This window comes from Rhipicephalus microplus, chromosome 1, assembly GCF_043290135.1.
Source record: "Rhipicephalus microplus isolate Deutch F79 chromosome 1, USDA_Rmic, whole genome shotgun sequence".
In the NCBI taxonomy this organism is placed as follows: Eukaryota; Metazoa; Arthropoda; class Arachnida; order Ixodida; family Ixodidae; genus Rhipicephalus; species Rhipicephalus microplus.
In genome coordinates, this window is record NC_134700.1 from 247,291,481 (window position 1) to 247,306,683 (window position 15,203).

Genomic DNA, 15,203 nt, shown 5'->3' on the forward strand with positions numbered 1-15,203 from the left:
GAGGAGGATAACAAGACATTTGATAGATTAATTTATATGTGGGGTTTAACGTCCCAAAATTACCATATAATTATAAGAGACGCCTTAGTGGAGGGCTCCGGAAATATCGACAACCTGGGGTTCCTTATTATAACGTGCACCCAAATCTGATTGATGATTTGATTTGTGGGGTTTAACGTCCCAAAACCACCATATGATTATGAGAGACGCCGTAGTGGAGGGCTCCGGAAATTTTGACCACCTGGGGTTCTTTAACGTGCACCCAAATCTGAGCACACGGGCCTACAACATTTCCGCCTCCATCGGAAATGCAGCCGCCGCAGCTGGGATTCGATTCCGCGACCTGCGGGTCAGCAGCCGAGTACCTTAGCCACTAATGCACCGTGACGGGGCAAAAAAGAAAAGAAGAGAAACAAGATATATATACATATATAAAGCCCTACATTGATAAGTTGAAAAATTATTCAACGGGCAAAGCAAACACACAGTCGCGGTGCACACTTTCGATAAAGTTCCCCCTAACACTCAACATAAACTTTTGTGTCTTCAAAGAAACGTCGGAGCACTTTCATCACTTTGTGGTTTGAATGTGACCGTGCAATGAGTCGCAGTGATTTTGTATAGCTGTGCCCCTCGATTATCATGAGATCTGGTTTGAGCTAGTGGCGAAAACGTTCCATCATGCCGTTGCTATGACGATCATATGCACTCGTTCGGAAACCTATCAGCGGTGCCATCAGCCTATCAGCGTGCTATGCTATAGCAAAAAGAGCAGATTCAAACTGCCTTCCGCGGTCAGTTGTAACAGTGGACGGTGCGCCGAAGCGAACGACCTATAGTTGCGCAGGAACGCAGGAGCGAATTGTGCTAGCAGTGATGTCTGCGATGGACGAAGCTTTAACCCAGCGTGTAGATCTGTCCACGCAAGTGAGCAAATACGATTGGGCACTGCAAGGTGGGCAATCGATTTGTGGGGTTTAACGTCCCCAAAACCACCATTTGATTATGAGAGACACCGTAGTGGAGGGCTCCGGAAATTTCGACCACCCATGGGGTTCTTTAACGAGCACCCAAATCTGAGTACACGGGCCTACAACCTTTCCTCCTCCATCAGAAATGCAGCCGCCAAAGCCGGGATTTGATCCCGCGACCTGCGGGTCAGCAGCCGTGTACCTTATAGCCACTAGACCACCATGGCGGGGCTGCAAAGTGGGCAAGGGCACCGGAACGTCGAAGTGCACGTGATCTATAATCGCTCTGCTGGTGCCGGAAACGTTGTCAATAGCGCCATGGTTGTGGCGTTGAACTTTGGAACGTCGTCAGGCGATGCACTCTCGTCAAAAGCCGGACGTCTCGATTTATACCTGACCAGACGTATCTCACCGTTACCAGCTTTTGCATGAATCTAATACATGGGTGCGTAAGTATGTGTAGTCACAGGAAGACGACACGACGGAGGCCCGAGGGAACCCAATGGCGAGGGTTGCTGGTTGATACGTCACAACACAAGTGATGCTTCCCGTAAGTAAAGGCAGTCATTGCACAGTTTTCGTTAAGAACAAGTGGCTCAGCTTACGGTCTGCTCGTTGAACTGTCATCAGCCTATATAGCCAGATATGTTCCTTTGGGAATACTAAGGCATTGACAGGGCCCCGCCGCGGTGGTCTAGTGGCTAAGGTACTCGGCTGCTGACCCGCAGGTCGCCCCGCCGTGGTGGTCTAGTGGCTAAGGTACTCGGCTGCTGACCCGCAGGGCGCGGGTTCGAATCCCGGCTGCGGCGGCTGCATTTCCGATGGAGGCGGAAATGTTGTAGGCCCGTGTGCTCAGATTTGGGTGCACGTTAAAGAACCCCAGGTGGTCGAAATTTCCGGAGCCCTCCGCTACGGCGTCTCTCATAATCATATGGTTTTTGGGACGTTAAACCCAACAAATCAATCAATCAAGGGCATTTACAGGACTGTGTGAGGGAACGTTTGCCACCGTATTGTTGGTTGCGCTCATGGGATTGATTTCTGTTTAAACTCAGATATGTATACGCAACTTTCGGGCTGAATTTGCGCTTTTTTCCGATGTCGAGGAACTCAAGATGTATGTGAGAGTCTTGTGATTCTTAAGTACCAAAAAATCTACTCCTTCAAAGTATATAGTGATGAAAGTGTTGGAAGGCAGCGCAGATGGCCAGTAGTTATCGGCCAAGGTAAAATGGTTGTAGCGTTGTTGTGGAGAAGTAAGATTTCTCGAGAAGAAACATTTGCGCAATATAGCGCAAAAAATTTGACACAGGACAAGAGAAGAAGCGAGAACGAGCGCTAACTTCCAACCATGATTGTTTAGAGCGTACACACATGCACTCTCGAAATGCGAAACAAAGAAAAAAAAACGAATTTTTCTAGAAGCCCGAAAACTGCCACGTGCGACAATCTTACGTTCTCTGTAAAGCCGTACTTTTTTTTACTTAGCCCGAGAGAGGTAGTGCTGACGTAGTTCAACTCTATAGTCTACAAATCCGCTTTGTCTAGATAATCGCTCTTGTCGTTTCGTTTCTGTTTTTCTTTCGAAGATAATGCTATGCAAAAGTGGTTGGCAGCCACACGTGCTGCATTGCAAGGTCAAGAAACCATAGCGACCATTCTTGACTTCATAAGCGTCTGTTGCGTTGCCGAAGCCCGTTTTCCCCGGCCACATCATGGGCCCGTGTTGCCGATCGACATGTCAAAGACTGCCGATTAACGTGACTGTCGATGACTAGCGCCAATCAATTCCGCTGCAGTGGTGGCAGCGTCGAGAAATTGAAAAATGGGCCCCATCGTCAACTTCTCGCGTTGCATGGCAGCGTTGTTTGAAAGGCGTACGCGCAGCTCTGATGCATATATATATGTACTGCTTTTCGCACGAAAGGTATACCTTGTAGATTACATTTTCTGTGTGCACGTGACGAACGGATATTTGTGCTTTTTATGAAAAACCTCGTTTTGCATTTGAAACATTCTTATTGATCAAGTAAGACAACTTTTTTGAGGCAGAGGAAACCACGTTCCCATTGGCTCACTCTCCAACTTTCTTCAAGTTGTGGGAGACGCGATTAAGGTACGGAACTAACGGAACTACGGCAAGCCTTTGATGCCTTACCTGCTCGACTTGTGGTGGGGGCTTGCTCCGAGAATTGAAGCTTCTTGACCAAACTTTCCGCTATACTGAAACCTGCATGTGAGAGGGGATGCCGGCCTTCGAATTACCCTCTGCTTGCTCTTTTAAACAAGCAGCCACTGGATGTGAGCGGCGCTTTTGTAAATAATTGCAAAAGCGCAAGTTTATAACACCTCTCTTTGCGAGTTTTGTGTGAGCGGACCGGTACCAAAGTAGTGCTTTGTTGCTCCTGGGCTGGTACGCCCAATTAACAGGTTCTGTATTGATGAAAAGTTAGTACTAAGGGAAAATTCGGCAGGTCCCACGTATTTTGGGAATCGATGTTATAAGAAGCAGGAAAGAAAGTGACTGTGCTTAAAATTTTTGTTGAGCGAGACGTTAAGAAATGACGCTAAAATATGTACAAATGTTTTACGCGCAGGCATATACGTTGAACAGTTGCATATGTTTTTTTATAAATAGTTATTTACCGTTGCGTAACGATGTCATCAGCAACGTGGGTATTAGCAACACCAGAAGCGGTAATCTGATATGGAACGCTTGTGTTCGCGAGAACGGTAGCCCTGCACACTGCTACGTGAATTAAGTGCAGTGAATGGCGCCAAACTACAACTGACGCCGAAGCGACGAGAAGCTTGTATCACTGAAGTACATATGTAATGTTTATAAAATTAGCACTGCAACCACAATTGACGTTTGAACAACATTACGCATTCATGCATCGAGTATTTTGCCAAAGCTCTTTCGAGACCTAGTGTGAATCTGTGGCAGAACACTTCAAGATTGCCACACAGAATTTTCGAGTTCGATTACTGCTGCGACGCTGATTATTCTTCTTCGCATTCGTCGCGTCTACGCTGCTGATGTCAGCTTATTCCAGTCTGTTCCAATGTCTGTTCTCGCCGTTCCTGGGGAGATAAGATCTGAATGACCTGTGGCTAATACCAGCCGATGTTATACGCCACACGTGTCTGTCGGAAAGGGTTGACGACGTAGGCGACGGGATTGTCACAGTATTCATGTCATGAGCAGCGAGTCATACTAGTCAAATCATATTAACCTCCCATAATACTTTTGGTTTACCCTGAGTTGAGGGGGTGATCACAAGAGCAAGCAGACGTAGGCGGCTAGATATATAGATTGACATATAGACACAAACGCAGATAGAGACACCAAAACTGTCTAGAGTAAGCAAGATATGCTTCGAATTTAGTTACATAAGTTAACTTAAAAGCTGAAATATGTCTGTCGATGTTTAAATATTTCAATAAATTTTTACTCGTAGTTATGAATGCATATTTAGCTTTTAATTCGTTAAGCAGCGGAACTGTTGCGAGCGATAAACAGCGCGAGACAGCACGATGAAAACAAGCACATGGCTCTTGTAGAGTGTATACTTGCAGTTTTTTTTTTTTTTGATAATGGTGCATGGACACACTGCGAACGAGTGCGTACGTTGGCGCTGTTGCCACTTCCGTCGCTCAATGGCCATCGAAGTTTCAAAGAATGTGTGTTGAATTAATAGACTGTTGACTATAGACGGCCTTCGAAACGTCCCGTGTACCCGCCCCTGCTAATCATTGAGTCAACAGACTATCGGTTGGATGGCCTTCCAAACACCCGTGTGACGCAAGTGTAAGCAAGTTGAACAGACTTGGGACTCGCTCGCTGGATTCTGTGCCGACCGGTTGTGCCCTCGCGATCTCCGACGTCAGCGTAGCTCTGGCCGACTAGGCTGGCCCTACGTCATCTCCTGACGCCGACCTCCGACGACAGTCTAGCTCTGACCGACTGGACTTGCTCTACGCTGTCTCCTGACGCCGACAAGAGCTCTCGCAAGTGGTGCCCCGTCTTCGGACTCCTGTGACAATGTTTCCATCTTTCCTATCTCTCCTATCCCATCGATATGTCGTCGCTCGCTGGCTTACCTCATCTCTCTTTCTCTCTCTCTACACATTTATTCCTATCCTTTCAATCCCTCCTCACCCCCATCCCTTGTGAGCTACTGTTGAGGTGTCGCTCCCTAAAGCAGACAGTTACGGGGCTCACCTTTCTTTTCTTTTCCTTCTTTAACATAAACACTTCCTCCAGACTTATGAAGGACCAGCACCTCCAGTGTTACTATATACCGGCAGACCTTCTGGTTGTGCTCTGTATCAGCTTATGACCCCAACACACCGTGCAAAAATGGTATCGGTTCATGTAAAAAAAAAAATACAGCTTTGCCGTATTCGTGCCAAGCCTGAAGAAAACGGGGATACCGATCAACATTTTTTGTTTGTTTTTTCGGTTTTTTCTTGTTTTGTGCAGGTATAGCCTACCAGGCTCAGCACAGGTTAACCTCCCTACCTCTTTTCTATTTTTTATTATTGTGATATCTATTATATAGACACTCTCGGCTGGATTTCGGCGCCGGCGTCATGCACCATGTATGTATACGCGTATCTATATATATGAAAACGCAAGAAAGAAAAAAAAATCTCAGAAAAAAGACTCCGGCGTGCGGAATCGAAGGTGGGAACCCTGCGTCGTGAATGCGAGGCGTTAAACACTGAGCCACCGAAAGGTGCCCCCCCCCCCCCCTCGAAGACGACATCCATATGAACAGGGCATACGACAACATATGAATGAGCGCGACGTACTGCCTGGCCCATGAAGTGTGCTCCGCATTCAAACAACAACTTGGCTGCGTCGCAGTTATGTGGCCGCGATTCACAAGACGCATTCATTACAACGACCGCGACTCTTCGAAACTTCGCAACATGCATATATATATATATATATATATATATATATATATATATATATATATATATATATATATATATATATATATATATATATATATATAAGCACGCGTGTTTTCGAACATCACAAGCGTTCAAAGTATGGGCATCTAGTAGAGCATTACGTTGTTCCAATGAAAGCCCCGAGTGTTTTCTGGAGAAAACCAAGGAACATCACTTATGAAGAGAATATATAGGAGATAATTCGTGCGCCTGGTGATCGACCTTAATGTGGGTGACACATTTACGAAGTTTGCCGCCTGGTTTCTGCAATCGTCATCTTCACATCCACTGGTAAATTCTATCTATAAATCCATCTGCGTCTTAATGACATGAGCTGTAGTTGACTCCACCATGTTTATGGTCCAACCTTGCAATATAACCAATCGACTGGGTTTACTTATAGATAGCGCTCATTATGTCACACAGCATTTACAATCACCAGCTATATTCTGTACAAGACCTATTGTCCACATCGCTCTATCGTTTTTAACCAGGACCATATGCATCGATTAGGAAAGAATGAAAAAGTACGGAGGCTAGCCGAACGCGAGTCCAGTTTCTTGCAAGTACAGAGAAAAGTAACTTAAGATCAAAAGAAAGTATAGTAAGCAGAAGCATTAACTGTGCAAACAAATAGGTTTAACCATTACGATTATACAATAGGTCATCGGTGCCAGTCGATTCCGGGAACATGGTCATGCCCGAGTTGCTGCATTTTCGTCTTTCGCACTGTTCTCCTACGATAAGTTCACCCTTCCAGTGGTTCAAGTCTGACGTATTAAAAGTAGTGGAAGCGCATGCCTGAAGCGGCCTCCGATTAACTTACGCGTGGCGGAGTGACAGGTGGCGCTGCCATACCAGCGCATGCGCAGATACGTTTCCGCCGCAGGGTGCCCTTATAGTTCACAGTCCGCGTTTGTGTAATTGCCTTGTTCCTTTGAGTCTGTATTTGCACACATTTCCTTTTCTTGTGATAAATCCTTACCAACTATAGTTTTTCAATTTTCTGTAATTCTGAATATAGTGCTACCCAGAGATCAGACATATGTGCACGGTAGATTAGAGAGCAGGATGACTGGATGCCAGTCGGCAGAAGTGCAACTTTTATCTGGATGCCCTTTCGTCTCCGCATGCTACCGCAACAGCGACATCACTGGCACATGAAAGACCACAAACACAACAAGACACTATGTCAAACGAATTTAATGAATAAACAACCAACTACCGCAGGCATCGTCGACAAGTGAACGCCGCGGTAGAACCGAACGTTTTGGCGGCGAGAAATTGCAACGACACATGCACGCCGCGGGTTGTTGTTGCCTTCGCGGAGACAAAACGCACAGAGGGGGATGAATGATCAGATGCGGTAGCTAGGGACCGCCCTGGGGTCCGGCCGCCTTCTGGGCAGAGCCCGGGCCAGCCGGACGGATGGGGGGAGGGGTATGTGAGGTGTGGGGTGCCAGGGGGGGCGGCCTGCGCCCCTCTTGGTCAGTCTTTGGTGATTGGCGGCGGCACCAGCACACGTGCTTGTCTGGTGCTCGCTACCTGGCACTATCACGCCACGCGCTCGTCACAATTCACTCCGGCTCACGCGCAGGGCCGCACAGCTCCGATGAAAACACTTCTCCTTCGCGCATCCGTTCCTCGGGCACCCGAAAATTCCTTCCAAAGATACAGCTGAAATTCGACGTCAAATGACTTTATGGCTGCTAGACTGACCCTGATGAACAGAAAACGACCGAAAGAATGCGGTATCACATTTCAGTTACGCTAAGGCAGACTGGTCACCCAGCGTTCCTCGGGGCTTTTGTCAGAGCTTCACTTCAAAGGATTAACAGTGAGCAAATTCCGCTGTATAATTCTTCATAGATTTTCGAGCCTGACTGGAACGAACTCATTAAGGAGAAGTGCATTTTCGCGGAACCGCACACAGCAAGCACAATCACTTCTTTATGTCCTCAACCGACTCGCCACTCACCCGGCAAAAGGAAACAAGTACAATGCTAGCAAAATGGGAGAAGAAAAAAAAAAGATAGCTTCCGCATGTCCGGTTTCTTCATTGAAGGAGCCGCGAATTCACAACCTCCTCCCGACACGGTCAGGAAGCTCCACCACACACACACGAGTTCTCACCGGAAAACTGTCCACGAGTGAAAAAGATGAAAGTGTTTCTGTCATCCACAACAAAGAGTTGGACCACGAAATCTTGATGAGGCGCTTGAAGCGGCACGTCCTCTTCAACGAACTAGATGCTTGGTCCAAATTGTCCGCCGCCTTCATCTTTGCAGAACTCGCGAGGCCTTGCAATCTGGTGAAGTTATGCTTAAATAACATCGAACTCCTGTCGAAGCACACCGCGAAAATAGGACGACGCTTGAGCATTAGGAAAACCGGGAAGACTGCGAAGCAAAGCTCGTCTTGTTGGCTAGCCGTACCTAACTCCATCGACAACTTGCGCATCACACATACTCAGAACCTCTGCTGAGTTCCAGTAGCTATTTCTGCGCAGTTGCTGGGAAGTGCCTTTTCCAAAGTGGTCATCTGAGCGCCGTAGTAACTCCCCACGATCTCTTGAGAAGCATCCGCTTTAAGAACTGAGGCGAAAATATGCACAAATTCTTGACACGTCTTCCCGGCAGTCCAGAAAACTTGCGTGTGACTCGCATTGATGCCAAAAAAATGCCCTCTCAGGAACGCCGCTTCCTCTTCGCCTTGCCGGTGATGTGATCGGCAGACAAGGAGACTATGACGCCAAGCGACTTCCAAAACTTAAGTTATGCGCTGTAGAAGCTTGCACTTCACACGAGCGGCCTGAAAAGGGGAATCGCCAGGAGTACGAGCGCAGCGCTGCTGGAAGCCGCGAAGGACGTGCTGGCACCGGCAGCGACGGTTGTTGGCGGCGGGGCTTCGGCGTGCCCAACGGGTCCCAGTTCGGGCGCCTCGGGTGCGGCGTCCCTCTGCAGACCCAGCGGACGCACCGGGACCCTGGGAGCCATCGGTGCCTCGGTGCGGTCCAGCACGTGGACTGTGGCACTTTCCGGGTGGCGTCGCGAGGACGCCTGCTGCTGAGCCATGGCGCTGGACATAGCCTTGCAGTCGAACCACCAGACCGAAGTGGCACGCGGGTACGGCGGGTCGCCCTTGTCCACCTGTCACGGGAATGAGCATTAGTTATAAGCTAGATTAGTAAAACGCCAACTTTTGCACAAACACTGAACAAAGCATCGAATGTTTCCTCTGCAACAAAAGCGACACTAGTTTTGCGTGGGACTGGATGGTCGTGTGTCCTTGCACGTTCGCACCAGTTAAATGTTAACTTTACGATATTTTTTCTTTCATTTCATTTGCTTCCATTTACTATATTTATATTCGCAGATCCGCACTCGGAAATCCTCCCGCAAGTGGAAACCGCCGGCAAGGCTGCAAGGAATCGGTACAGAACGTTTAAAAACGAAAGCTTCCTGGTTGATGAAAACTTCTGTTTGTCCTGTAATCGAAATCGGGAATAATATCTATCATGTACAAGGCACGAAAATACGTCTGTTTTGCATGACGAAATAACAAGGACTTGATGGGGTGAAGGGGAATCCCTTATATATAAACATGAACAGACTAGCCCAACATAGGATATTTCTAGACTATTACCCATACAGCGTGCTTGTTTAGTTTCATTGCCCCTCTGCTCTTGAAGCTGGGGCTAACAGTAAGTTATATCCGTGCAGACGGGCTGCTTATATTGCTTTGCTGTATCTTCGCGTGACAGGGGCGGCGTCAACATTTCGTTACTGTGGGGTGGGAGGAGAGTTGCTCACTGGAAACAAAGATCCGGGGAAATTATACGTCTTATACGTGGTGCTGTGTATAATTTTTTGTGCGGAAGTGTTGTTACCATGTTAGTTTTTGAAGGGGAAGGGGGCGAATGGGTGTACGCAAAGATTTTAGGATGACTGCGCCCCCCCGCTGGCGCCGCCCCTGTAGCACAAAACTCTTTCCTTATTAGATAGAAGATATAAATTGAATTCTCACGAGTCGTAGCCCCGTACGTCAGCTTACCCCAAAGTCCTTGTCGTTGAAACGGTAGTAGTTTGGTCCCTTGAAGAAGTAGGAGTAACCGTTCTGCCATTGGAAAGCAGCGTCCAAGTTTCCGGGCACGCCGTTCCAGTTGCTGACCGGTTGAGGGTAGCGGTCGCTTACGGGCACTTCGTTTCGGCTGTCGTACCGCCAGTACTGGTTTCCCTTGAAGAAGTACGTCTTTCCGTTGCCGCTCCACACCAGTGCCGCATCCAGATTGTCCGGGATGCCCTGGAAGCCGACGTTGATTTTCTGCGGGTAGCCCTTGCTCATCTGTTTGTTCCGGAAGCGCCAGTAATTTCCTCCCTGCAAAGGGCGACATGAAAGAGATTGTTTCCCGCGGTAGCCAGCGGCGTAGCGAGGACGTCGAGTGCAAGGTTTGTGAAAAGACGTTAGCTAGTTAAATTTCGGTTAATGGCGCAAGGGCAAGATAGGCTAAGCTGCACCAGACACGAGGTGTTCTGTATTAACCAGTACATTATATGTAATTCTAAAGTTTACATAAAAAGCTGCCATCTTTAAAGGAATACATGACATTTGACAGAAGAACAAGTGCATCGGCTCATAGAATTCGGGCGCATCTAAAGTATAGTTATTTGAATTATTTTGGTTTTTCTATCATCCTGTCGATATCCTTGCGGTCGGTAACATACTGGCCTGCAGCCAAGCTTTATAACCAGAAACAGAAACCGTTGGTGCCACTTCTAGAAGATTTACGCGTTTAATAACTTCATTTCTAGTTACTAATCAATAAATAGGGACGTAAAGTTTGGGTTTAATTAGCTAACACAACTTTAAAGCACGCGTACTTTTTTATCTTTCTTGTAATATCCGAATAATATTTTCGCCGAAATATCACAGAATATGGGTCATTTTGAGATAGCCGAAAATATTGAAAGACGATGGCTAGCAACATGAATTTGCCGGCCAAATAAGTGTTCCAAATTAAAAAAGAAAGAAACAGAAAAGTCGTCATGGGTGTATTTTCCGAGAGCGCCATACGTAGGCTTTCGCAGCACATTCTCTCTCCCCTGTACCGAATCTCTCCCTGTACATACAATTAAAACAAATTCATTTAACGTCGCCATGGAGGCAAGAAAAGTGCTTGCTGACGACCAGGAATAACATTCTAGGGCAATTCGATTTTGTTATATTTTATCAGTAAATGTCGATAAGCATTTAATAGCTTCACTCAAAAACAAAAGTGACTTTTTTTTCTTTAGAATAAGGAAATATTTAAAACGAAAACGCCAGGAAGCCTGTCGTTTTGTCCGGAGAAAAGAACTTAATGAAACAGGTTTAGTTGCGCATTGAAAGCTTTCTTTTCTCGTCCGCATTCGTGAGGGAACACGGGTATGAGGGGAGGCGTATGCAGCGCCGGTTTGCGTTCAGTCAGCGGGCCACACCTCACCTTGAAGAAAAAGGTCTTTCCGTCGGACCACGTGAGCGCCGCATCAATGTGACCCGGAAGGCCGCCCCAGTCGTCCGATATCCTCCTCGGGTAACCGTCCGCTATTCCGTCAGTGTCAATCTTCCAGTAGTAGTCGCCTGGTGGACAGCATGCAAAAAAAAAAAAAGAGAGAAAAATTACACGCTCGATTTCCGTAACTTCAAGCCAGACGATCACTGTCTTCACCGTCTTCACCGTCTTCACTGTCTTCACCGTAGTGAATTAAAGCGAGTTTCAGTTCAAATAAACCTGTTGCATCGAGGACTGCTAACTTTCATTGACCAAACCAATTTGGCCTCGAGTTTTAGGCATTTTTTTTCTATATGATATGACTATATATTTACGACGTCCCAGCCTGTGTAATGTTTTCTATATTTTACCTTTCATTTCATTCTCTTTCGTTATATGTTTTCCCACCCCGAAAAAGTAGGCTCTTGTGTCCCTTTAGGTGGCGGTTGTCAGCCTGTTCCCTTACATGGTTCGTCTGTACCTGTGTTTTCTTTTTCTTTGCAACCAAACTAATCAATCAACCAACGAAACAAAAGAACCACAAAAAACCGTCATCCAACGGGTGTAAATGCAATGTGGCTATAGGTTGGACGAACGGGAAATGCACACTGGCCACCGTTCCGATGGTCCAGACCAGTCCAGACAATGAACCACAACGTATTTGTGCGAAAAAAAAAAACCAGCAGAAGATAGCATTTTCAGCTTTCTTGCTTGCTGAAGTGGAGTGTACAACACACTATACACCGAGTACACCATATATGTCACGACAGTCTATAGGGCTTGGGAAACACGTTATACCAAAAAAAAATTATGCATGAACAAATGCTTGAGCATGCACCTATGCGAAATCACTCAACTAGATATATTTTGAAGATAAACTTGGCGCGCTAACTTCGAACTCGCTTAGCCCTGAAACTCCCTAATGCGCAGCATGGGCACCGAACCGTTCAGTGCTTTTTCTAAACCATGCAGCGTTTTCTAAAAGCGGGTCTTTGCGGGCTCAACGAGGACGACCAGTGTCGTCGTACACAGTCTCCGTCACGATCCGTCCGCGCTCGTAAGCTGTTTTCCCTTGTCCCGAATTCATAAAAACCGCCCATATAATTACGCTCACGACAACAACGCCTGTGGTCACGATGAAAACGGCTTTGTTGTCGAGCGCGTTTGCGAGGTTGCGCACTTACTTCTTCCTCGGTTACGCAACGCAGCTTGTTGTTGCCCCATTCGGCCACGCGAGTGCGCGCCTGCCTGTAGCAACGAGCGAGCGCGCGTCTCTTGCACAGGCGTCGCATTTTCCGCAGGCTATCGCGAAGTTGCGAGACAGCCACCGCATATCTTCGGCTCCGCTTGCGAAACGGGACATGGATCAAATTCAATAAACGGACTGTGAATAACATCGCGAAATCAACTTACGGAGGTTTCTGTTTTTTTTTTTTCGTCACTCCAAGTTTTAATCCTTCCGCGGTGTGAAGATGCACATACGCGGTCGAAATGGAGGCATAAAACGCCGTAACTTCAAGTCCGAGCCCGAACTTCTGTGTGGGTACGTGAGCATGACGCCATAACTTTTGAATTTGTTACTGAGTGTAGAAGTCTTGGGAGCTTCTCAGTCAACGTATATTCAGTTCTTTAGGAGTATTCAGTCAGTACTAAACAGGACGAGATACAGTAAAATAGTTGTAACGTCTTGGGAAACTATAGTCCAACAAGGTTTCAATTTGGCTATAACTTTGGTAACTTATGGGTATCATATATACTGACGAAGCAATCTTCTCAAAATTGCATGATATAATAAATTGATAAGTTTCCGTATTAGCCGTGTTTAATAGCACCTGACCAGCCGGCAGCTGCAAGTGATATCAGACAAGCACATCGTCTTCCTGAGTGATTAGCCTCGAGAAATTCTTGTAGTAAACCAGAATTGAATATCATACAAGTTCCTTATTTTCGCATAACCTTTTTTTTATTATAAAGACAAACGGCTCGACTAAAAAGTGGCGATTACGACTCAATTTTGGGCACGATACTTAGCAAAGTTTGTGGTTAAACGAGTCCCCACGGTTTTTTTATACAAGATGCTTTTCAGAAATGAACTCACTGGCAGCCTGTCGTTGTGTAATTATTCGTGCTCTAACCTTCCAAGTGAAGCCATTCAACTGCATTCAATGCCTACAAAGTCATGAATAGCTCAGCTTGCCACGAAACAAAAAAAAAGTGGCCATCAAAAGTTCGCCAAGGCCACGATTAAGAAGCGTCACTTCACATAAAACAGTATTCATTTCAACACCCGCGATTAGTTCTGAAATTTGAGCACGTAATTGCATACTTATATGAGCACACAGGTCGCAGGACAATTACCCCCCCCCCCCCTTTTTTTTTGTTCACGCTCGATCTGCAATGTGGTCAGTAGATGAAATACCCGAAGTTTAACAATAGGCTATACGTTGTACCTAGTGTGAACACTGTTAGGTAAAAGAAAACGAAATAGGTAAAAAAGACCCGAAAACATACAGTAAACCCCACGTATTTTCCCCGTGTATTTCTCGAGTTGGTTGAATGACTTCGTGGCTGGGTTAGCTAATATTAACGTAACCGCGCGTCTCGGTCGGGCTGCCTGTACAATTTGGGATGCGCGGCGGCACACAGTATATTCGCCGCCATTATTGACGGTCCCTGAGCCGTGAAGGCTCGCTGCGCCGTCCGCGAATAAGTCGTCCCTCCCTTTAGTTCGCATTTTTATATCTTCGTTTTTATCCTTTCGTTTCCTCCACCGGTCTCGGCAGCTTCTTTCTCTTTCGTGGCTCGCTTAGCAGCAGCAGCTAAAGTATGAAGGAGAGAAAAAAGAATATGACGAAGAAAGGCACGAGGAAAACTCGAGACGCCTCCGACGTTCCAGGTGGGGAGACGCCAAGGTCGATCGGCTGGTTAATCGATGCCGAGAGCGCACGGGGGCACCGCGAACACGGTTGCCGAGCGCGGAGAAAAAACAGCGCAACCTTTGTTCTTTAGCTCCCATTTTTTCGCTACTTCGTTTTATTTCCTACTTTTAAAGCCGCACGCGACCGCAACGTTTCGCATCTCCGAAACAACCGGCGACCTCATGCAGCCATTCGCGGCTGGCAGCCGAACGGTGCATCCGCTGTCTCCTTCGGAGACGACATCGGACGACGTTTTTTTGCTGTTTGTCTCTATCGCGGGAATTTTCCACGTGCGTGACGATTGAAAACCCGCTGTGATGTTATCGCATTTCATCCGAACTCAAACTTGTACGTGGCAGCCAACGACGAGAAATTTTCACAGAAACCTCTGCCAACGTCCTTTCGACTATGTTTTCTTTTCTAAAGTGCACTTTTTGAAAATGTTATTGCACGAAGCAAGCGGGTAAACGAGCATTGAGTGGCTGAAATGGCACTCAGGCGACGATGGTGAGAGTCATCTTCCTCTAGTTCGAGACGCCTTGGTCCTTCTTTTCATCACAACCATATTTCATATGCGTGTACGTGCGCGCATGGGTCTATGAGGAGCTTCTGTATCAATGACTTCTTACGCAATTAATTTAAAGTAAGAAAACCAGAGATTAATCTTTCCCGCAAGATGGCAACATGGCAACTCTGTTTACATTAGCTATTGTCCCCTTTTTTCCCTATCATCTGCTGACTAATTATTCAGTAAAAATATCTCTACAGGAGCCGCTAACCCCTCTAATTTCCCCCGTCATCGCTTCTTCGTTTCCAACA

At 46.7% G+C, this 15,203-nt stretch overlaps 1 protein-coding gene across 1 annotated transcript in view; it reads right to left on the minus strand.

Moving 5' to 3' along the window:
* Positions 1–8,509: 8,509 nt before the first annotated feature.
* Positions 8,510–15,203, minus strand: part of Mmp1 (Matrix metalloproteinase 1) — a 32,115-nt gene continuing 25,421 nt past the window's right edge. The window contains exons 7-9 of the mRNA XM_037434231.2: positions 11,419–11,555; positions 9,990–10,313; positions 8,510–9,085 (exon numbers count right to left, since the gene is read on the minus strand). Of these exons, the coding sequence (XP_037290128.2) occupies positions 8,735–9,085; positions 9,990–10,313; positions 11,419–11,555 (812 nt within the window). The 3' untranslated portion in view covers positions 8,510–8,734. The remainder of the gene's footprint in view (positions 9,086–9,989; positions 10,314–11,418; positions 11,556–15,203) is intronic.